The sequence below is a fragment of the Periplaneta americana genome, chromosome 3 (genome assembly GCF_040183065.1).
Source record: "Periplaneta americana isolate PAMFEO1 chromosome 3, P.americana_PAMFEO1_priV1, whole genome shotgun sequence".
NCBI classification, from domain to species: Eukaryota; Metazoa; Arthropoda; class Insecta; order Blattodea; family Blattidae; genus Periplaneta; species Periplaneta americana.
The window spans coordinates 31,239,886-31,264,314 of NC_091119.1; the positions used below are offsets into that span (position 1 = coordinate 31,239,886).

The window sequence follows — 24,429 nt, forward strand, 5'->3', positions numbered from 1 at the left end:
AAAGAAACAAGTAAGATGACACCATTACCGCGTGGACAACCAAATACAGCATTTACTAGAGTATAACATATCTTTCAATTAAAAGACGGAAATGGAGGTGGATAGGACATACTCTGAGAAAACCTAATGAGGCTATAGAAAGACAAGCATTGGAATGGAATCCCCAAGGAGCTAGGAAGGTGGGGCGCCCAAGAGGGACATGGAGAAGAACGTTTAATGAAGAGGTGGGAAAGTGTGGGAAAGTCTGGAAAGAAGTGAAGGCTACGGCAGCAAATCGTGTCCGTTGGAAGGTTCTCATTGAGGCCCTATGCTCCAAATAAGGAGTGAAAGGATATACTACTATTACTATAACATATCTTTCATCAGACCTGTTGAAGAAGTGAGGAGGGACCTTTTCTTTGACTTGGTTTTTACCAGGACTGGGTCCGGAACAGATCCGTACACTTAAATATGGTTTGATCCATAGTATACCATTATATGTGATGATCAGGGTGCTGATTTTTTTTCTTTACATCCTTTGCAATGCTATATTGCACTATCTAGAGTGGCCATACATGCGGTGCGCGAGTTGAGACGAATTTTTTTTTTGTTTTTTTTTTTTTAATGCTGTTTTCTCGACTTTAAAATTTTAAGCAGTTTACTGAATGAAAAGCTCTTTGCACAACAGTTATTGTCATATTGGTCTGAAACTTCTCACAAAGATCTATTATGTTGATAAATAAAATTTAACTAGCATTTGTATGAATTATTAATATTAAGTTTCTTCGGGGAATATTAATATTGCACTTAGATTAAATATGCTGTAATGGTAAATTCATAAAGTTTAAAAATTTATTGTGTCTCTCTATTTAGACTGATCTCCAAAGCTAATTAATTTTTATTCCCATGACTATTTTCAAGGTTTTGAGCAAATATGAACTAAAAATTTCGAAAACTTTGACTCAAGGAGCCTTTTTAGTGATGTCAATATAAAATATATTTAAAAAATATAACTTCAAAACTATTAGGCTTAATGACACCAAATTGTGTACAGATTATATAGTATTGTAGATCTGTTTATATAGTTTAAATTTCACAAATTTTGGCCGAAAATTGTGGAAGTTTTAACCCTTTCTAACCCAAATTAAATTTACAAGCAATCCATGTTGAAACAAAACTATATTGATGAAAATGTATTGAAATAGAAGTTATCCAGCAAAATTTACCTTCATATGTAACACACAAGTATATAAATGCTATAAAGTTAATTATTGCCATATGGTATCTATAGGTAAGAAAGGGTTAAAAATCATACATATCCCCTTAAATGATTGACCCCAAAAATTACGATGGCTCTTCAATAGTATAATTTAATCAATTTGTTTTTTCGTGTTACGTGCATCTCACAAATTACTCTAAGAAAACTCATTACATAATCACGACTGGAGAGTAAGGACTACATTTTCACAATTACACAATCAATATACTCTATTTCAATCAATATTGTCATTATTATTTTTTCAACAAATACTCAAAAGTACTTAGAGATCACACACATCGAGCAGGTAGACCTTATTAATTTCTCCTAACCAATGAAGTGAAGTATTTACATAATAAATAATTGCTTTTAACAAGAAAATGGTTTACAAACAATTAACTTTTCCTATTTCTCTTTTCGTTCCTAAAAACCTTTCCCTTTGCGATTTGTTTATATATATATATACATGTATATTAAATAACTGAATAATTAGCCCTATTACATAGCCAGAAATTTAGTAACGCAAGTTATTGCAATAATTGCTGCCTTTATTCGCTGCATGTGCGTGTACATCCCTGATGTCTACATTACGACGCTATGTAGTGGATGTGCTATGCGCTCGTGATCAAGGTCGAGCTCTTCTACCGTGATTGGGAGCTAATATCGTCTCATCCCTGCAGTACATGATGACTAAGTGTGTATTAACTATTCTGAACACAAACTACCATGCCTGATACAAAATATGACAAGAAACAAGGGATCTGTGCATGCATCAAATACCAGAATATAAGCTGTAAATGATAGGAAATAAAAAAGAATCATCCACACGATAGAGGTACCATCACCTGTATTTCTTTTGAAACAACACCTGTGCCATGAAAGAATAGCATGGATAAAACATACAACTTTTAACAGTCACCAAGATGGTGTAATATAACAACTAGGGAGTGTGGGTTTTTGGTATTAATGATATAAGCGAAATGTGTTAAAAACTCAATTTTATGCGTGGAAAATGCAAATCCCTTAATAAAAGTCCAAAATTAAGTGAAATATACCCGCGAATTGTCACAAAATTGATAGAAATCCACAAAATTACTTTATAATCACGATAATTTTCAATAAAAATAAACATTTTATGGAGAATTTGCACGAAAAATGATTCTTTCAAATAAAACGTGAAAATTTTCTTCGTTATAAAATATACATGAACATTTCTACATATCTGATGTTCAGTATTACATGGGTGTGACATCTGGCAATGATGTACACATAGTTTCAGAGACTATTTCCAGGGAACAGTGCAAACAGACAACGGTCATTTATCTTTCCTGCAACAACTGCCTTTGTGAGATCAAGAAGGCAATGCTGTCACCCCCTCATGAAACTGAATTACGAATTTAATTAATGATGCAAACAATTTCCTGTTAGTTTCAAAGGAATTGTTTCAATAATAACCTTAAAAAAATGTTATTTTATTATTTTTTAAGTTTCTTTAGGGTGCGAAATATGCAAGACATTGCTTGGTTTTTTTACGAAATATTCATCGAAATTAAACCATTCTAATCATCGAAATCAGTGTAAAATAATCACCATGAAATCACACCCCTAATAATAACTCATTACCTGATTCAAAAAATCAAATTATTACCAACTGAACACATGAAATTCCTGAGGTATACCTGAAGTCACGAGTATATAAAAGTCATGACTACATGACCAAAGAAAGCAGCCCAGAGAAACGTACTTGTTATGGGGGGGGAATCTTAATTTTCTTCACTTCTTCACAAAATCGCTATCTTTAACAACACAATTTTTCCAGCTTTCTAGAACTTCGAAGATGCCCTTGGAGTGGAACTCTGTTCTGTATTAGTTTTCAGTCTTTCTGAGTTCCCACAGAAATATGGAAATTAATTTCCCTGACTTTCCTCGACTTTCAAAACTAATTTTCCAACATTTCCCTGACCACTGTACATACGCTTACATAAACTTTTTTTGTACTAAAAAAATTAAACAGCCTCCACATCCTCATACACCATTTGGAGTAGTTTTGACAGTTCCGATAATTAATTCGAGACTCTGATTTTCTAACTGTTTTATCTTTTTAAAGGCATAGTTCACAAATGCAGTCTTCTGCCGGCAGGTGTAAGGTCTTTGTCCTACATAGTTTGTGATGGAATCCATGGACCGCGAAGCGGGTCATCGTGTGTCTCAGTTCGTAGCCCGCGGCCATCCATTCTCTTGTAGTCATCGCGTCTGTGGTGTAGAAGTCGCTCCAGATTTGCAGTCGTTTTTCTTCTAATTCTCTCACTGTCTCTTTGTATGCCTGTGTGGATGGTAGCTGCAGCTGCAGTCGCAGTTCCTCTAAGTAGAATGGCTCCCTTGCCAGCTGATACGTAAGTCGCGACGGCGTGTATTTAGATATGCACAGGACTCTTTTGAGGTACTTTGCTTTTACTGCATCGATTGCATTGAGGTTGCTTCTATTCAGGTGTTCCCATATGAGTGTTAGGCCATTTGTAACTATTGGTGAGATTTTGGCGTGAAACAGCTTTAATGCTGATTGCACAGATATCTGTCCCAGATGACTGATGTCATTCGTGGCTCTAATCGCAGCAATTGTTTTGTCTTTTACATGTAGCGTGTCTGTGGTTCCTGTAGTCTGAAAAGTTATACCTAGATACTTAAAGTTATTCACTCGAAGTAGCGGTTCCCCTTCTAGATATAGAATGTCATCTGTTGCTGGCCTACCTCCTTTGCGGAAAGTCATTGTCACGGTCTTCTGCGGGTTCAGGTGCATCTCATTTGTGCGGGCCCAGAGCACTAGCTTGTTTAAAGTTTCCTGCAGTTCTATCTTGCACGTTGACGTGGCAACCATGTCGTCTGCATACACGTACGTGTTTACATTCTCCGCTGGTAGAGTTGAGACAATGTCAGCTGTCGCTATGTTAAATAAAAGCGGACTTAGGGGGTCGCCCTGGAGTACGCCATTTGTTTATTCGATTGGCTCTGATAACATTATACCATCATCGATTTCAATTTGATTGTTCTGTAATATATTCCTGCTGATGCGGGCGATGTAGTGTTCCCTTCCGATCATTGCGTCCATTTTTGACACTAGTGTTTGTCTGTTGATGAGGTCAAAGGCCTTGGTGTAGTCTATGAAAACACGAAGATCAGTCTCTCTGACACGATTTTGCAACGAGTGATTCTAGCTTCATGCATATTTTGCTTGATTCTCATTATTATTATTATTATCTTTTTAAAATTTGCCGTTATTAAAACTTCATCACAGTATGTAATTGGGCTACTGATTTATTTAGAAATTATAAGTAGCAGTAAGCGCGTCCTCAGGTTGCGGATAGAGGAGACGGCCTCCAGATATGGAGGGTAGCTGCGAATATATTGAATAAGCAGTCGTGGACAGCCGATAAGGGGTGGTCCTCCAGCTTGGGGGTTGGGCGAAGGGCTAACAACCCATCACCGTAAAAACCAGCTTGTTACGAATCCTTCAAATAAGCCTCGGATCGTACCTATTTTTAAGAAGGGGGACAAGACTAACTGTAGTAACTTTCGAGGAATATCACTTTTGTTGATGTCGTATAAAATTTGTCGAATATCCTTTTGAGAAGATTAACTTCATATGTGGATGAAATTATTGGGGATCATCAGTGTGGTTTTAGGAGTAATAGATCGACTATTGATCAGATTTTTTGTATTCGACAGATATTGGAGAAAAAATGGGAGTATAAGGGTACAGTACATCAGTTATTCATAGATTTCAAAAAGGCGTATGACTCAGTTAAGAGAGAAGTTTTATATGATATTCTTATTCAATTTGGTATTCCCAAGAAACTAATTCGATTAATTAAAATGTGTCTTACAGAAACTTACAGAAGAGTCCGTATAGGTCAGTTTCTATCTGATGCTTTTCCAATTCACTGCGGGCTAAAGCAGGGAGATGCATTCTCACCTTCACTTTTTAACATTGCTCTAGAATATGCCATTAGGAAAGTTGGGGATCAAGTCACAGTGGCATAACTGCTCAATCAAAAATGGAGGAATGCCATAATATAAAAATATGACAGATCATAAAAATGCATTGTTAAGAATGATAATTTCGTGAAGAAGTCAAGAAATTTAAGAAATAAGTTGTTCCTATCATAACAGGTATATTCCAATGGAACAATTAAATCGTAATATTCATAAAAATTAATTTTTTGTGATACAAACCTTATACAAGGGAACATTTTGTTTTTTCTTTAGATGATAAAAAGTATAACTTCACCTAAAAAGTGTATTATAATATTTAAAATGCAGGTTAACACTAAACCAAATTAAGCATCTAATATTGTCAGCCAGTATGTACATCATGTCTAAGGCTTTGTATTGAAGCCACAATTACAGGCTAGAATTCCACTCATGGCATGTACACCATGTCCCACTTAAGAGGGATCGAGAAATAAGTGTTAATTTAAAGTATAAATAATGGTTTTATAACATAACTTTTTGTACAACTTGATGTAGAAACTCTCCGAGTTTCGGAGAATGGTCAGTGCAACTCGATGTGTGTGCCTCGAGCTACCCTGAAGACATCTAAAAGGTACTCAACCTTCTGCCAAGTGTTCCATAACATTTGTGGAGTGATTAGCGCAGCTGCATTTATAATGCGTTGTATCAGTTTTTCTAAAGTGTCAACTGCACCACGTTGGTACACAACATTCGTCATAAAACCCTCGAAAGAGGTAAATGGGCGTCAAGTCCGGTGACCTAGATGGCCAGGCAAGGGTTCTCCTTATTGCTGAAAAACCAATCCTGGAGGAGTTGATCAACAAAAACAGTTCTGCACATGTCCAGATACACATTCCCTTTGATTATCGTCTCGATGAAGGAGATTAGTCCAATGATGGAATGTTCTACTGAATGGCGCCAGGCTTGTTTCCACGATGAATGTTAGTGCGCATGCGCATGAACATGCAACTGTTTTTAAATCACTGGTGCTTAAACTTGGACAGTTTCTGCAGCTTGTCAGATGTAAATCAAAACAATATCTTCATCTGATTTTAAACGGTGAGCATTTATTTCTCGATCCCTCTAAGCGGGACACGGTGTATTTTTGTCTGAGTCAATGTAATGTCTCGTATTGTCTTAGAGGCAGAATTGGCAACGTGCTGATCTTACATCATAAGACTCATTGTGTCCATTTATCATAGGTTGGAAAAAAAAGTGAAAAAAAAAAAAAAAATACGGGCTTCAGTTATAGATATGAGAATCCATCGAAAAATAACTGATATTAATAGAGATATGGGAAAAAAATAAACAAACACAAAGAAATAAATATAAACGTTATATTGTATATGACAAGATGTAAAAATACTGAAAACAAATATCGCTGTGATTCACAAACTATCACTCAATTGGCTTAGGCCCCGCTGCACTACAAATGGGCATCAGGCGAGAACAAAAATACATGTTAATTGGAAATTTATCAATAACAGGAACCCTTTAGCAGCTGTATTATTAACTGACGGATACATAAACTGAAAGAACAGTAGATAATAATTCTGGACCAAGTATAATAAATAAATTAAGTACTAATATAGAAAAGGATGCTATCTGGGAAGTCGTAAGAAGCTGCAATAAGTTCAAATTGCGTGATGAAAAGTATTATAGTATTAACAGGAATACAATTCCTTGTCCAACCCTGTCCACTATTTTACAAGGAATAGATGATAGTGTAAACACACCTTAACATTATTCTTCTCAAATGGTCCCACAATGTTGATCACACAAGCAAGCTTACTAATTGTACAACTCAAAATCAAATAACTGTCAAGACTTATTTTATGATCAACAACCATCAACATATGTTTGTGGTTTCAGCACAAACAATATCTTATATATACAATGTTTTATACCTGAAAGGAGACGCAACACAAACTTAACATCATTTTTCATTGCTTCTTGAAACTCTTCAAAATTGGATATATATTATCAAATGCTTCATATATTTCTTGCCTTACTTTCGCTCCTGAAAAGTATAACAGAATATGTACAAAACAGGATATTCAATTCCTTAGCTTTTATATATTTTTATACAATAAAAATTCAAACATACCTGTTAGTACAACTTTTCCTGATACGAAAATCAACAATACAATTCTTGGTTTAACCATCCGATATATTAAGCCAGGGAACAATTCTGGTTCGTAACTGAAACACAAAAAAGAAAAACTATGTTAGCAATAAATAATACGTGAATTACTTACTTAAAATACATAGCAGTTAAAATACAACATCATGTAGATAAAACATTAACCAATTTGTTAACTTTTAAGTAAATGTAAACATAATGTGCTTCCTATTAACCAATGATAGAGTATGATGAAAGAGTAATGGAACGGAGAAAATTCTCTCCGGCATGGGATTTGAACCCGGGTTTTCAGCTCTACGTGCTGATGCTTTATCCACTAAGCCACACCGGATACCCATGCCGGTGTCGGACAGAATCGTCTCAGTTTAAGTTCCAACTCTTGGGTTCCCTCTAATGGCCGCCCTCTGCATTACGTCATAGATGTCTATGAACATAGGACTGAAGTCCACACATGTGCTGAGGCGCACTCATTATAAGTGACTAGTTGGCTGGGATCCGACGGAATAATGAATGTTAATGTTATGTTTTATTTAACGACGCTCGCAACTGCAAAGGTTAGATCAGCGTCACCGGATGTGCCGGAATTTTGTCCCGCAAGAGTTCTTTTACATGCCAGTAGATCTATTGACATGAGCCTGTCGCATTTAAGCACACTTAAATGCCGTCGACCTGACCCGGGATCGAACCTGCAACCTTGGGGATAGAAGGCCAGCGCTATACCAACTTGCCAACCAGGTCGACCCGACGGAATAAGAATACAATGATAGAGTGTCAGTGCTCCAATATTACAGACTTGGGTTAGAATCTTTTAGAGCTGGAATGGAATTTTGTGTGAACAAACATGTTTTTAGTATCCAGTTTTCACTACAATAATTACACAGTATAATAACATATGAGGCTCATTTCATAAGTCATGGCAACTACATTACATCAGTCAATAAAGCTGCAAGAATAGAAATTCACTATATGCGATTAAAGGTCACAGGAATGTGCTTCACAATACTAGTACCAAATTGGGTCCGAGTACAGGAGGCAATGGGTAAGGGAAATTGAAAGATGCATAAATAGAAATCATTGTTTTATTATGCACAAAAGTAAGAGTACATTTCTCACAGCTAACACCCTTCAAAATAATCCCCCAAGATTTCCACACATCTTTTCCAATGATGATGCAAGCGTCGTATACAATCGGCTGTGTGCGATTCGTCTATGTGTACCACCTCTCGTCGAAATGCTGTTAAGATGTCCTCCCTGTTTGCAAACCACTTCCCATGCAGCGACTTCTTCAATTGCGAAATGAGATCAGGCGAGTATGGAGAATGTTCCAACACACTATCACTCAATGCTTCTCATAGCTCAGAATACACTGACGAGCATTTCTGCCACGAAATCTGCAATTTTCATGTATGACTGCTGTTCAACAGAGAGAGAGAGAGAGGGGGGAGGGAGAGATTGAGGGAGAGGGGGAAAGAGAGACAGGGAGAGAAAGAGGAAAGAGGGTGGGAGTGGGAGAGAAAGAGGGTGAGAAAGAGAGGGGAGAGCAGGAGAGGGGTGAGGGAGAGGGGGGAAAGAAAGAGGGAGAGGGGGAGAGAAAGAGCAGGAGAGTGGGGGGAGGTGTGTGTGCAATTCACGTTTCAATGGCAGACACTTCATCACATATTTTATAAAAATCCTTACCTGCTGAACTGTCCGTGTGTAAGAACAAGCCCTTCCAGTCTTATGGGAAATTTTACGTCACAACTTCCTACCATATTCTGAATCTTGAAGTCAAGGAATTTTGCCTGAAAAAAATAAATATACAGGTGATATTCACTTACGAGTCATACAAATAATTCGGTCTTGCAAGTCAGAACAATATTTTCTGGTGTACATTCTCTTACAAGCCTATTAATAATATCTGAACTGTGACTCAACACGAACTGCTCATTCGGTCCTCAAATTTTGTTAATATTATTGTATCTTCTTTTTATCATGATTGCATTATTTTATTTCTATTTCTATTGTTGTAATTATATTCTGTATTCTGTATTACTGACTTCAGTGAAATTTAGAAATAAATATAGTAAAAATATATATACCGGGTGTTCAGTTCAAAGTGTGTCATGGCTCGCTGTATGCCGTCATGTGGCTAGCCGATGAGCCTAGAGAATTCAATCTTCCTACACTTCCGCAGAGGTGTATAACCTATGAGGCAGAAAAGTTGCCTAGCAAGTACGGCATTCATTCTGAAGAGTACGTACCGATACGTACGGTAACGCTGGTAGTGGCAGGAATGTGAACTGTTTGGAAATACGTACTGTCGGGATATGGGGAGAGGGTTAAGACGATTACTTACGTATTTGTTGACATTAACTTCGACGGTCAACATGGACACGGAGCATTTGATTTGTGTTGTGGAATGTTACCATACGCAACCGATGATAACAAATACCCTGCGTACGACTTGCCGGCGCAAAACACAGTTCGAAAGAGGTTATGATAGCACACAGACCGTACAGACTGCCATCTGTTGCTACGACGTTCAAGTTATACCGTACACGTTCTCAAGTTCAGATTGAAGAACGCCTTAAATAATAGGCAACTTCTCTGACATATAAGCTGAAACTCGCTTCAAATCGGTGACCCAACAACAGTGACGTCATGACACACTTTGAAATGAACACCTCGCTGTTATTTATACTTGCTTTAACATCTTTGGTCATATCGTGAGTTAATCTTTTGGTTGAAATCCGAAGGCCTGTGTACTATTGTTGAGACTGGTTCTATTGTTGTGAACTAGATGGCGACTGTATTTATTACTGATTTGTTATGAATATGATTTCGGTGATGAATGAGGCTGGTGATTTTCAGGGATATTGTGGCCCGAATTTTCTGGCATTTGCCTTACAGTTGAGGAAAAACCCTGAAAAACCTTAACCAGGAAATTCAACCCGACCGGGAATCGAACCCGGGGCCTCTGCGTAAGAGACCAGCATGCTGACCCCTACACCACAGAGGTCGTCTGTAAAAATATTAAACTCAAACGACTGTCCAATTTGCAGGATTCGACTTAGGTAATCATAAATTACGAGATATGCTTGTATACACTATAAAGAAATACAAGTAATGTTAAAGTGCATACATAGGATTTTGAAAAATACTACAAGCAGTGGATCATACACTGGGACAAAGTGCATTAAGTCTCAAGAAGAGTATTTTGAACGAAACTAATATTGTAAGATAATGAATTATTTTAACTACATTCTATACACAATTCCAGAAATTTCGTTACACTTTGTAACTACTGATGAGAAAGACTATAAAATCTAAGATAATGTGCAAGAATAGAGATATTAGATGGTATGAATGCAAAATTATGTACCTATGAAGGATCTATTGACAACTACGACCCTAGTAATAAACATATTAACCAAGCAAGATGGTTCAGATGGCAACATTTGACTACGATCCTCCCCAACTGCTATGGAGTCTGCTGCCTATGGTAACAACACTGTATAAAGCTCCTTAGGATTAAAATATCAGGGTTCTTGGTAATTGAAATGCAACGTGTTGTCATTAAATACAAAAGGATTATTCATGAAATAATGCCTTATACAGTGAAACCTGTTCAAGACGGAAGTGACATGGTCCTAATTTTTTTTCCGTTGTGGACAGGTTTCCACATTATTCAGGTGTGAAGTTAAAATGGAATATTTTATCATTTGCATAAATGAAAAACAAAATGGCATGCCGCAAATTGCAGGAATTACAAAATATTCCGTTTAACACTACTGACATTAAATCACCTTCCTGTCACTTAGTTAATTGGTGAATGATCTTGATGAAAATCTCATTTCGTGTATAAATTGTATCGTAACTCACTCATTAAACACTGTAAAGTTTATTAATTACGCTAAAGTTAATATCTAACACTATAATATAATACTGTACTATATATTACACCACATTATTTAATTGGACTAGGAGCCTTGAATTCTGGATTATCTAATTTCTTTGCCAGTTCAAGGGTTTTCTTTGCAGAATAGGTCCAGAAATTTGCATGATCTAAGAAAGGGCAAGAACAATCCACTCCCACAACAGTTCATTTATTTCTATGTAACCAGTTGTTTTCTCTTTCTTTTTATGTCACCATTATTGGCCGCAAGCCACTCACTCATGATACGGCCTTTATTTTTGAAAGTGTTAAGTTACACCTGAGTTTTGCATTCATAAATATCAACACTATTTTCCATACTCTTCGTTTCTCATTTTCCTCGATAACTTTTACTTCATCAATTAATGATAGTGCAACATTTCTATGCAACTTTTTTTTTTTATCACGAAATCGCTAATACACTTGTGTTCTACCCAGCTACGACAGTATACAGGAGTGAAGCATTGAACATCTTTGAAGGGACTCGTCTGCCTAGTCAATAGGGTAATAAAATTTATGACCACCAGGCCAACACACCATCGCACCCTCAAAAATTTTACAAAGAAAACTTGTTTTTATTTTAGTGACCTACTAGCATTTTGTACATTCCTTGAAAGCACATACTGTTTCAAAATATAGTTTACATTAAAGTAGTGTGTCCAAAATATTATTTTCGTTTTGGACAGTAGCAGACAGTTTCCGTTTCCGCGTTGGACAGTTTCCGTTTTATTCAGAAAAAATTACACATAATACATATGAATTTCACCGGGACCTATAAATTGTTCCAAAATAGACAGGATTCCGGATTATTCAGGTTCTGATTTGAACAGGTTTCACTGTATTTGGTTTTTCTGAGCTGAAGAATAAAGACAAAATGTGCTATTTTATATCCTCTAAATATGAAGTTTCCACCTTTATGTACTCGATTTTCGTCGAAATTATACTAACCAGGTCATGTAACGTTCTGAACGACTAATACTTTCACAATTTCGAACATCTATCATTTAATAGGTCCACTGTCGACATAGACATCTAAGATAAAGTCAGCTGTTAATTTCAATGCCAAAATCAGTAAACAAATATGATGTCCCATCAAAACATGCGATTTGGTACAGTAAATGAGCTTCTTTGTTGATGTCCTATATGAAATGCAATGGATTTAATAATTTTTAAGTTAAATCAGTGACATTATAAAGGGTTGTTACTGATGTTTATACAGAATGTATCAAAAGTTCAGGTCAATTCTTAAGGAGATGATTCAGGACCTTATTTGCAACAAAAAATCCTAATACACTTTTTCAATATTCATCCCCGTTTCCGAGTTACACGAATATCATGAACCGTATCTATCTCCATTTGATTCCACACTTAATGGACCTGTCTGCTTGAGAGAAGGTATGCTAATTGTCAGTTGTCTAGAGCAGATGCTCAAAATGTCCCCATCTCACACTAACACATGCTGTCTGATCTCTCGGTGCACTTTATCCAATCCGTGCTGGTGTATCTCCATTGCAGCCATGTTAATCTTTGCAATGAGCTCTTCCCTGCTTGCTATCTCCGTTTGGTACACTTTCTCCTTCACGCAGCCCCAGACAAAGAAGTCCAATGGTGTTAGGTCTGGGGACCGGGCTGGCCAGGTAATGGGCTCACCCCTTCCAATTCATCTACCTGGAAAATGGTGATCTAGCCATTGGCATACTCGAAGTCTGAAATGTGCTGGAGTACCAACTATGCTGACGAGAACCCTCGTGTAACTCATTCCGCCTCATTCCAACATAGGTTCCGTGTAAATATTTGGGCAGGCATTCTGAGTGATACAGTGATTGACCCATTTATCATTGAGGACAGAATGAGAGGTGACGATTACCTGAATTTCGTAGAAGGTGTGGTTATGTCGATGTTGGATGATATGCCTTTACAGTCACGATGACGTCTACGGTATCAACTAGACAGTGCTTCTGCACATTTCAAACTTCCAGTACGCCAATGGTTAGATCACCATTTTCCAGGTAGATGGATTGGAAGGGGTGGTCCCTTGCCTGGGCAGCGCGGTCCCCAGACCTAACACCATTGGACTTCTCTCTCTGTGGCTGTATGAAGAAGAAAGTGTACCAAACGGAGATAGCAAGCAGGAAAGAGCTTGTTGCAAAGATTAACATGGCTCCAATGTAGATACACCAGCATAGATTGGATAATGTGCAGCGAGAGGTCAGACAGTGTACTGAAGCGTGTGTTCATGTTCGAGCATCTCTCTAGACAACTGATAATTAGCTTATCTTCTCTCAAGCAAACAGGTCCATTAGGTGTGGAATATTGAAAAAGTGTAGGGGAGATTCGGCTAATTCCGCAATATTAAGAAGTAAATCTATCATATTTTTATCAAAATGTTTATTGAAAAATATTATCAAGGTACGCAGATATAGACAAAACCTTTCATTACCAAATAAGATGTAACAGTGTGGATAAATCTGCAATAGGACTTGGTTAATTCCGCAGTCGTAAATAATTATGAAAGACATTATGAAAGTAACATAAAAGGAATAATTTATATGTAACAGTGCTCACTTTCTTCACAGCTGTGTAGCAAAACACGAAAAACTGCCAACTTTCGATGTTTCACTATATTGCCGACAGAAGTGTCGACCAATATCTTTGATTTTTTTCTATAACTTAGCTCTGCAGAGGACATGCCTCCTGTTGACAGTCTCTCAAAACTTACGTTCACGCTATTGTAATGCCGCAGTAAAATCATATATGCACTACTGCGGAATTAGCCGAGTTTCCACTAATACGATTTTTCGTTGCAAATAAGGTCCTGAATCACCTCCTTAAGGATTGACCTGACCTTTTGATACACTCTTGTATGTATCTCGGTTTCATTTTCAAAATGAACTGCCATCATGAATGGGTTTACATTAGTGGATTATTCTTGTTTCGATAACCACAACTTAAGCCCGGTTCAGACGGTGCGTGTTTCTGTGATGGATTCCAAGGTGGCTGCGCAGATGGGTAGCCTGCGTGCTCACTTGCCGGAAGTAATGCGCTCTGGTGGCTCTGTGGATGCTAGCTTGCTGGATTTCGAGGGTAGGTTCCTTGCTATTTTTCGTGATGGTTTGCAGGCTGTAACCAAAGATGATCATATATCACCACTGAAACCATGTCGCCATGTTCGTTGTTTTCCAACTAAACTTGTTTTTTTCTATATTCTTCAGTTTCTAAGAAACAACAATTAAATATCGGACTTTAGCTGTTGTGCACTTATGGCTTAATTATTACTTTATTACATTTACTACTGTTAATGTAGGACTTTAGTTGTTTTCCACTCACGGTTTAGTTTCTTTTTGACCATGAGTGTTGGCAACAGATGATTTTCCAATTTGAACTGTGAAAAGAGCCAGCTCCGTGTGAACAACTACCATCACCGTAGACAACACGGGAGCCAGCCAGTGAGCATGCAGACTACCCATCAGCGCAACCACCTTGGAATCCATCACAGAAACACGCACCGTCTGAACTGGGCTTTATTTATAGAATGAATTAACCAACGATAATTACTGAAGCTCCACCATATTAAATCTTCCACTATGGGCTACTACTATTATTCTACAGAAATACACATTTTTCAACTAACTGGAAATCCAAGCTTTTGAATAATTCGAGCATATTTCCTTGCAGCAAGACGCGAGTCTTCTTCACTTTTGGCTCCCGTGCACACCATTTTTCCTGAACTGAATATAAGTGCTGTCGTCCGAGGCTCACGTATCCTCATGATCACAGCAGCAAAGCGTTTGGGGTTGTACTCAGCATTACGAGCATGAAGAGCAATCTTCTTGAGATCTAATTTGCAGCCCAAGTTCACAGTTGAAACTATGTTTCTGAAAACGCAAAATACATTTTTGTTACAGAAAATGCAGCCAATTTGTAATATGACAATCACATCAAGGCCCGGTTTCTTCAACCTTTGTTAAATTATAACAGTGTGTTATTCCATTTTGGCCCAGTTTCTTCAACCTTTGTTAAAATGCACCTCCGAAGATGTTGATAAAGCGTCGTAAAATAACCTACTGAAAAAAAAAAATGCACCTAACATAGCATTAATTAACTGTAAGTTAAACGTATGAATTTCTGTTAAAAATATTGCGTTTCTTCAACTTTACATTTCACATTTTAACATTCTGTTTGTTAACTCTCTGTTAGGACCAGAGATTCTAGAGTTTAACCATAACCTATAACCATGTATAGGCTCACTTCTGTTTTCTGAACTCTGACAATTGCGATTCTCGCTTGTTTCCGTTGTTTGATTCAGAGCGGATAGAAATCTTTCTATTCTCTCAGGTTTGATTTCTGCTTCTTTCCTCGTCTATATCACAATAGTGTGGAGCGGCGTATTGGTATTGCTATTATGAAATGGAAAACACTGGAACAAAAAGAAATCGTGGGACTAATTTCTCTTCGTTCGAAAGAAACCTTCTGCTGGAAATTATTTCGCAGTATAAACCAATTAATGAGAATAAACAAACAAACGGATCTAAGTTGAAAGCGAAAAGTGAGGCTTGGCAGAAAATAGCCTATACCTTTGTATGAACTTCTGGTCTGTCAAATCAGTGAAATCATCCGCTGTGTTTATGTATTCATGGATATCATTTTCTAAATAATCCAGATATATAAGTTCAGCATCTAACGCACCAGCCACATTGGATACTTCTATGCTAACAGAGAGTTAAATGAAGCATTTCTTCAACTAATGTTAGTACTAACAGGCTGTTAAAACTTATGTTAATTTAACTGCTCAGTTTCATGCAGTTAAATCATTTAACTCTCTGTTAGCATAGAAGTATCCAATATGGCTGGTGCGTTAGATGCTGAACTTATATATCTGGATTATTTAGAAAATGATATCCATGAATACATAAACAGAGCGGATGATTTCACTCATTTGACAGACCAGAAGTTCATACAAAGGTATAGACTATTTTCTGCCAATCCTCACTTTTCGCTTTCAACTTAGATCTGTTTATTTGTTTATTCTCATTAATTGGTTTATACTGTGAAATAATTTCCAGCGGAAGGTTTCTTTCGAACGAAGAGAAATTAGTCCCACGATTTCTTTTTGTTCCAGTGTTTTCCATTTCATAACAGCAATACCAATACGCCGCTCCACACTATTGTGATATAGACGAGGAAAGCAGAAATCAAACCTGAGAGAATAGAAAGATTTCTATCCTCTCTGAATCAAACAACGGAAACAAGCGAGAATCGCAATTGTCAGAGTTCAGAAAACAGAAGTGAGCCTATACATGGTTATAGGTAATGGTTAAACTCTAGAATCTCTGGTCCTAACAGAGAGTTAACAAACAGAATGTTAAAATGTGAAATGTAAAGTTGAAGAAACGCACTATTTTTAACAGCAATTCATACTTTTAACTTACAGTTAATTAATGCTATATTAGGTGCAATTTAGCAAAGGTTGAAGAAACCGGGCCCAAAAGTTACAAGTGCATTAATATTACGATTAAAGAAAATGATCCACAGGAACACACAAAATATTCAATATTTATTTAATTCTTCACCTTCATTAACAAACTAGCAGTGTCCATTGATACATAATATGGCATTCACCATTAAAGCTATTTTATGAGATCAAAACATAAACCAATTTTCCTATTACAGCTCAAAAGGCCAATATAATTTCTTTTACAAATTGAGTTATATTATGTGTAGGTTTTCATATATTATGTATTGCACATGTGGACAGAAGAGACAAATCTTTTAATATACATCTTGATTACACAACTTTTAACACTGTATCACTTCGGAATATGTATGGTAAGAACTTTTTAATGTACCTTGCTAACATGTTTCGACCTATTTTCGGTCATCTTCGGAACTGGTCGTTGTTGGTCTTGGCGCCTCTTGTTTCCTGTGTGGGTGCGTTCATAGTGTAGAGTCAAAGAGTGTATGTGTTTTGAAATTGAGTTGTGTGTTGAGAATATCATTGGGGTGTGTTTTCGTGTGTCTGTATATTTCATAATGTTCTAATGTGTTGAGTTTCTGGCTTTTTGGTTGGATGTGCAGTATTTCCATGTCTGTGTTGATGTCTCTGTAGGTGTGGTTGGCATTTGTGATGTGTTCTGCATATGTGGAGGTGTTTTGTAATTTTGTTATGGCTGTGATGTGTACTTTGTAACGTGTTTGAAATGATCTGCCTGTCTGTCCTATGTAGAAGTTGTTGCAGGTGTTACATTTGAGTTTGTATACGCCTGTGTGGTTGTATTTGTTTGTTTGTGTTGTTTGTGTGTTGAGATGTTTTTGTAGAGTGTTATTTGTTCTGTATGCGATGTTGTAGTTTAATTTCTTGAATGAGGTTGCAATTTTATGTTTGTTTTTGTTTTCGTATGTTAGTGTGATGTATTTTTTGTGTTCTTGTGTTTGTGTTGTATTCTTCTGTTTTTTGTGGTTTTGTTTTGTCTTACGTATTATGTTGTCTATTATTAACAGCATCAAAATGACAATAGAAGAAAAAGCACTGATTCAATATGAAAAACTTATTAGATTACCAGGAAACAATTGGCATTCAAACAGTCCTCTCTGTAGATTGAAAACTCAAAAAAGTTTCATATCCATTGTTCAAGAATTAAAACAGAAAATCAATATCCCGAATTTAAAAGAAAACCTACAAATTAAACCTAACCCTTTAACTCTATTAAATATGGAATATAATCTAAATTTAACAGAAGAAATACTGAAATCAGAAGTAAACACTCAAATACTAAAACAATTGTCTTTAGAGACGATTAATATTAGATACCCTCCACAAAACTGGCTTCATTTATACACTGACGGATCCATGGTCTCCAGAGAACAAGGTGCTAGTGCAGGTGTTACGTGCTGTCTCTTCTCACTTTATAGATCTCTTGGATATGGAACAACAAGTTTTGATGGAGAAATCATTGCAATAAGTGAAAGTCTCAGGAATCTTCTATGCCACAACAGTAAATTTAAAAATGCAGTTATATTGTCAGATTCCAAAGCAGCTATTCTATCAATCGTCTCTAAACACACACCTTCCTCTCAAACAGCAGAAATAACTAAAATGCTCTCTCAATTAATATCACTCAATAAAAGAATTGTATTCCAATGGATACCATCCCATTGTGGAATCCTGGGAAACGAGAATGCGGATGCTTTAGCAAAGAAGGGCAGCACTGCTACTTACAGACCTGTTACTAAATCTGCGTATTACTCTGTGAAAAGATTTATTAAATCTACATACTTAGACTTCAACAAACAAAATTTGATAACACAATCCCAAGGGAAAAAATGGAACTCTCTGCATCAAAATCCACAGTTAATTCCCTATTTACCACGAAAATCGTCTGTAGCTGCATTTAGATTGGCAACAGGCCATGATTGTTTGGCCAAACACCTGCATAGAATTGGAATATATCAGTCCCCTAACTGCCCATTGTGCAACTCAAACCAAGAAATGGATTCGGAACACCTCAAAATCTGTGCTTCAGTGGCTGGTCATGATAATATCTTTGAAAAATATTGGAGTGCAAGAGGTCAAATGACTTTATTGTCAAACGCCTGGCATTAGAAAACAACAACAACAACATGTTAGGGTTGTATCCGTTTTCTTATGCTATGTATTTGATTGTGTTTAGTTCTTCGTTGTAATCCTGTTGGTTCATTGGTATGTTGAGTTGTCTGTGTACCATTGTTCGGAATGCAGCTTGTTTGTGTTGTGTGGGGTGGTTGGATGTGTTGTGTATGTGTTGTTGTTGTTGTGGGTTTTCTGTATACTTGAATGTGTTTGTTGTCTACTTTTGTTATTGTGATGTCTAGAAAATAGGTCGAAACATGTTAACAAGGTACGTTAAAATTTAACACAAGAAAGTTCTTATCATACATATTCCGAAATCTTTTAACCTGATACTGCGGCCATGTATTGTTCATGCATTGTCATTTACAACTTTCACCTTGAGATAACAATATAGGTAAGTACAGAGCATCTAGAGATATAGCTCGCGCAAGAAACGATTACCGAAAACCATTGGTGGCATTGCTGTCTGTTTTGACGTGTGTATGTAGGCACGCCGAGGGGGGAGAGGTACGAGCCGATGGAAGTACTGTTTCTTCCAAGAAGATGAACAAATGAGGACATCGCTGTGGAAATAAAGAACATAACAAGAGAAAAATTCGAAGCTAATTAAACGCGCAACATATGTTTATGAATGAAATAATAATACCGTGCGATATAAGACACGTATTCACATGCAATGGAACAAACTGAAGTCGTAATGTAACTATCATAACGCAAGACTGATTCTATCGATGTCATTTCTCTTCCGACTGTACTCTTGAATATCATTCAAGTTATCTCGTGACCTTTCCTCTCGCCCGCTCTTCCTTATCGCAGTGCTTGATTCGCATTCCTTCCATTGGTAATCCGTACTTGCGAGACCTATAGAGTGGACTTGCCGGCTGTTTACATGTAAATCTGGCAGTAGTTGCGGCAACTCTCGCCCAGTTCAAGGCCGCCACAGTCCACTCTATCTCTATACACACGCTAAAAACAATACCGCATCATTGCGAGAAATCAAGGTCAACTGTACAGAGAAGTTTGTAAAATAATCATTCCAGGGAAAATATTTCCCTTTCATTCGCTCATTTTCTTCTCTCTCTCTCTTCTTCTCAAGGGAAAGCACAATTTTTTGGTAGTGTAAGGAACCACCTTTAAGCCCGTGGTTCAGGTAATACAGGGGTGTCCACACCTGTGGAGTAACGGTCAGCGCATCTGGGCGCAAAACCAGGTGGCCCGGGTTCGAATCCTGGTCGGGGCAAGTTACCTGGTTGAGGTTTTTTCTGGGGTTTTCCCTCAACCCAATAGGAGCAAATGCTGGGTAACTTTCGGTGCTGGACCTCGGACTCATTTCACCGGCATTATCACCTTCATTTCATTCAGATGCTAAATAACCTAGATGTTGATAGTGTCATAAACTAACCCAATAAAATAAAATAAACGCAGGGGTTTCCTCCAGAAGTTCCAGTTTCCCTGCGACATCCCAACAAATCTCCATCACCATCTCATCTCATTGCAGGTGTAACGTAGACCAGCCTCCTATGGTGCACCCTGTCGGTAAATTGGCTACACAACTGGCTTCATATGGGTGAATGATGAAAAGTCAAGTACCCACCATTAGAAAAAAAAAACATAATTTTATATATACAGGATGATTCACGAGGAAAGGTCGAAAATTTAGATACGATATCTTAGGCCATTTTGAGTGAAAAGGTTAATATGAACATAGGTCCGTTTTTGAACAATGGCGGAGCTAGATGCATTTTTTTGGTAAAACATTTCGCCCCAATGTGAATCAGACGTTATCATATGCTGCTGATGTGAGACAGGTCAAGGTGAAGAGCGCAATGAATGACGTAACATTGGAATCTGCATTGTGAGCGATGTAGATAAGAGAAACAAACCGGGTGGGGGGCATTACAAATGTCCAATCGCCTGCCCTTGTCTGATGTAATGACACAGAACCCGCAGATAACACAAATTCACAGCAGTTCAGTCAGCTATCTACAGTACAGTAGTTATACAGGTACAGTTATCAGAAGTGTTAAGTTGTGTTTTTCAAGATGCCTTATAAATTTTTGACGAACGAATACGCTGATATTGTGTATGTTTATGGTTTGTGCGATGGAAATTCCTTGCATGCCATCGCTGAATATAAATGACGCTTTCTGAACAGAAGGGTACCATAACGAAGAGTACTTACTGTCTATGAGGTTGGATGAAATACTTGGTATAGCAAAGGAAGGTGAAAACGAGAGAGGCGCTAATCGACAGTATTTTGGATGCGGCATAAAAAACAGCTACATACGTGCAACTCTCCTGAGCGATGAGCGCGATTCATGCCCGAGCACAACAGTGCATTGAAGCAGAAGGAGGTACTTTTGAAAATGTGCGAAAACATCGACCCTGACGTCTAGAATATTAAGTATGTATGCATACATGAATATAAACTTTAAATTTGTCCGTTATCTGTCTCTAAATGCGAGTTAGTACAATGGAATCTCAGAAGTTTCTGTGACATCAAAGAGCCGTATCTCTGTAACCGTTCGAAAATGGACCTATATTCATGTGAACTTTTTGACTCAGAATGACTTCAGAATTCACATCCTAAATTTTTTACCTTTCCTCGTGAATCACCCTGTATTGTGGCTTTATACGGTAATGTACTCAATATGCTAGAGTGTTATTGTTCTGAAAACCATAGAACAAAGAATAAAATATTTACAGTTTCAGCACAGTCTAGTATATACAGTCGCGAAGCTCAATACGTAGTAAATATGTAAACATTAGGTAGTTGCTCACCACTAGGATCGCTAATATCGCCCCATTACAGGCAATGCAAAATAGTACCGTCACAGTCTATTGTTTCTAGCACCCTCAAAACTCAAGCTTCGTGACTGTATATAGTAGACTGTGGTTTCAGTGTGAAATGTATTTCTAAAATTAAATAGATTGAAACTGCTGATCAGAAGCATTTTACTCCTGTATTATGATAGACTAAAATGTTTGCTTATCATTAATTACAAATACCTCAAGCACCACTTACTGGAGTTGTGGCACAATTCCTGGATCAGCTGATGATGGTGTCATAGGAGTCATCGGACCAGGAGTTGAAGGACCCAAGCTGAGTGACTGTGCTATTTGACTAGACGCAGTTACCATTGGGGACATTAAGTTTTGCTAGAAATCATAATTAAAAAAGTAATCTTAAAAACAAGTCAAATGTTATCAATGGTACAAGTTTCGTTAATATACAAAGTCTCTTTTATGAAAAATATCTGTAGAAAATGACAATTTCCAGATGCAAGGCGGATGAAGTGGTTATGGGTAGAATTATTACGAAGGGCGCGCTTCCATACAGGGGCAGTGGCATTTCCTCTAAGGTTAGAGCCCAGTTTAGGTGTTGTGTATTAATCGAAAATTAGGAGCTAGAAAATATTGAGAATAGGACGCATGTTTATATGATTTTTTTTTCGATTAATACACACACCTAAACTGGGGTCTAACCTTAGAGGAAATGCCCCTGCCCCTGTACGGAAGCGAGCCCCTTAGAGAAATGCCACTGCCACTTATTGTTATAGGCCCTAAGGTTAGAGTGGGTTATGTTGGGCGATAGCTAAGTGAGTGGGTTGCATCTGGAACTCTATAAGTTCTCATATTTTAAACATCATGCTACTAAAATACCATGTCTTTGGCGAATTTCGATCACACAAAAATGCCATGTGCCTGCGTCATAAAGATTAATGAGAGCATAAATTAATAAATGTACTGGCAAAACTCACAGGTGTTTGGGGTTGCATCAAACTCTGTGGGGTGAATCCTGAAGGTGCATAGGTGTGCATTGTTTTCTGTGGCGTTGATAAAATGGGCATTTGCTGTAATGACGTCGACGGAGGTGGCTGCTGCTGTTGCTGTTGTTGCTGCTGAGCATGAGGAAGAATCTGTTGATCTTCTTCTGGTTGATGAAGAGGAGTCCCTATGCTGGGTATACTAAAACCCGGACTAGGAAGCATTTGATCCATTTTGGCCTGTTCTTAATGCTATTTATCACTGCTGAAAATAATCCTGTTCTATGTGGCAAACATTAATGCAAATACTTTAGTAATTCACACGACAGAATGTAAAATGTAACACTTATATTCAACTTATTCAACAAGACTGTAAACATCCAATCCTAATCACCACCTCCATTTACAGCCATATTTCAATTGACTGAAAGTGGCGCCATCACGGTTTGATATTTTGAAATGAAAACATACGACATAAGACATTCGCAACCTGCTGAGAATTAGCGGAAATTTCGAAAAACATAGAATTTGACAATAAGATTAAAAGAAGGGAGTTAACAAAAGTAAAGACACTATTGCATTTAAATAGTGTTTATTCATGTCAATTTATTTACGTCACTTGACATTACTTTGTACATATCATTTTGTCTAACAGTACACTTCTTACATAATATTTATTCATTGATGTTTGCTGATTTCAAAATCAAACTTTTCCAAACATTACAAAATAAAACAAAAATTTCGACACTAATGTATGAAGTAAATATCAGAGAAATTATTAACTTTCACACTATGATTAAAATAATGAGACTTTTGCGCGTCCCGGTAAAAATTACGGGGACGCCAAACACCTACGCCCAAAGAAAGAGAACTATCCCAATTTTTCTATGGGGCGTATGGTAAGATTGGTAAGCTTAACATAGTGTCCATAGTACTCACTAATGACGTTGTATCAACTACTGGATTATTTAGCGTTGATAAAATTTGTGATGGCGAGATGAGGCCGAGGATTCGTCATAGATTACCTGACATTCGTCTTATGGTTGGAGGAAACTTAGGAAAAATCCCAATCGCGTAATCAGTTCAAGCAGGAATAGAACCCACGCTCAAGAGCAACTCCGGAACAGCAGGCAATCTCGCTATCGCCTGAGCTACCCGGTGGCCAATATGCATTATGTTACAACAGGTATATCTGTAAAATGCTGCCTCTGAAATAGTTTATATTCATATGCCACAAAACAATCACATATCTCGCACTTGGCCTCACACTAAAACACGGACACTTTTGTTACACTTCATCAGAAAACTTAACGGTACACTTTTTTAGAATGTGACTGTCACCACTTAGTTTTAGAAAGAGTCATATTATTATGACAATAGCAGCTTTCCACTCAGCTGACTCACATCAGCGGGATTATGGGATTAATACAATAAAACTTCAATTATCCGAAAACCATATATCCGGATCGATTTTCAGGATATTTATAAATAATTTATTCAGTGACTGAAAATAGTTTTCTTTACTCCAAAAGACTCCAATATGTTGTAGAACGTACCTATATTGCCACAGTTACTTTTGATGTTTTATTGTATATACAATATTTAAAAAAATACTTTTCTGTGTTTAAATATTCGTAACTTTAGTTCTTTTAAAAATATTTTTGTGCTTAAATATGTCACTCTGTTCTTTTAATACCTGCAGTATTGCATTTCACAATAACATGTTGTTGAAGTGATTTCCATTTCTGTATACAG

General features: G+C 37.2%; 1 protein-coding gene across 1 annotated transcript; it reads right to left on the reverse strand.

The window, feature by feature from the left end:
- Window positions 1–6,568: 6,568 nt before the first annotated feature.
- On the reverse strand, window positions 6,569–23,104 carry Tbp (TATA binding protein). The gene is made up of 6 exons (XM_069820232.1): window positions 22,669–23,104; window positions 21,933–22,066; window positions 14,933–15,176; window positions 9,066–9,169; window positions 7,353–7,447; window positions 6,569–7,265 (listed from the first exon to the last, which is right to left on the reverse strand). Exons 1-6 carry the CDS (start codon window positions 22,906–22,908, stop codon window positions 7,189–7,191), a joined length of 894 nt encoding a protein of 297 aa, XP_069676333.1. The 5' UTR covers window positions 22,909–23,104; the 3' UTR covers window positions 6,569–7,188.
- Between the last annotated feature and the right edge of the window lie 1,325 nt (window positions 23,105–24,429).

Excerpts from the sequence above, each read along its gene's own strand:
- Tbp (XM_069820232.1), bottom strand. The coding sequence starts at position 22,908 with ATGGATCAAATGCTTCCTAGTCCGGGTTTTAGTATACCCAGCATAGGG. Across the intron at positions 22,067-22,668 it reads TGATGCAACCCCAAACACCT|CAAAACTTAATGTCCCCAAT; the intron begins GTGAGTTTTGCC and ends TATGATTTCTAG. Across the intron at positions 7,448-9,065 it reads ACACACGGACAGTTCAGCAG|TTACGAACCAGAATTGTTCC; the intron begins GTAAGGATTTTT and ends TTTGTGTTTCAG.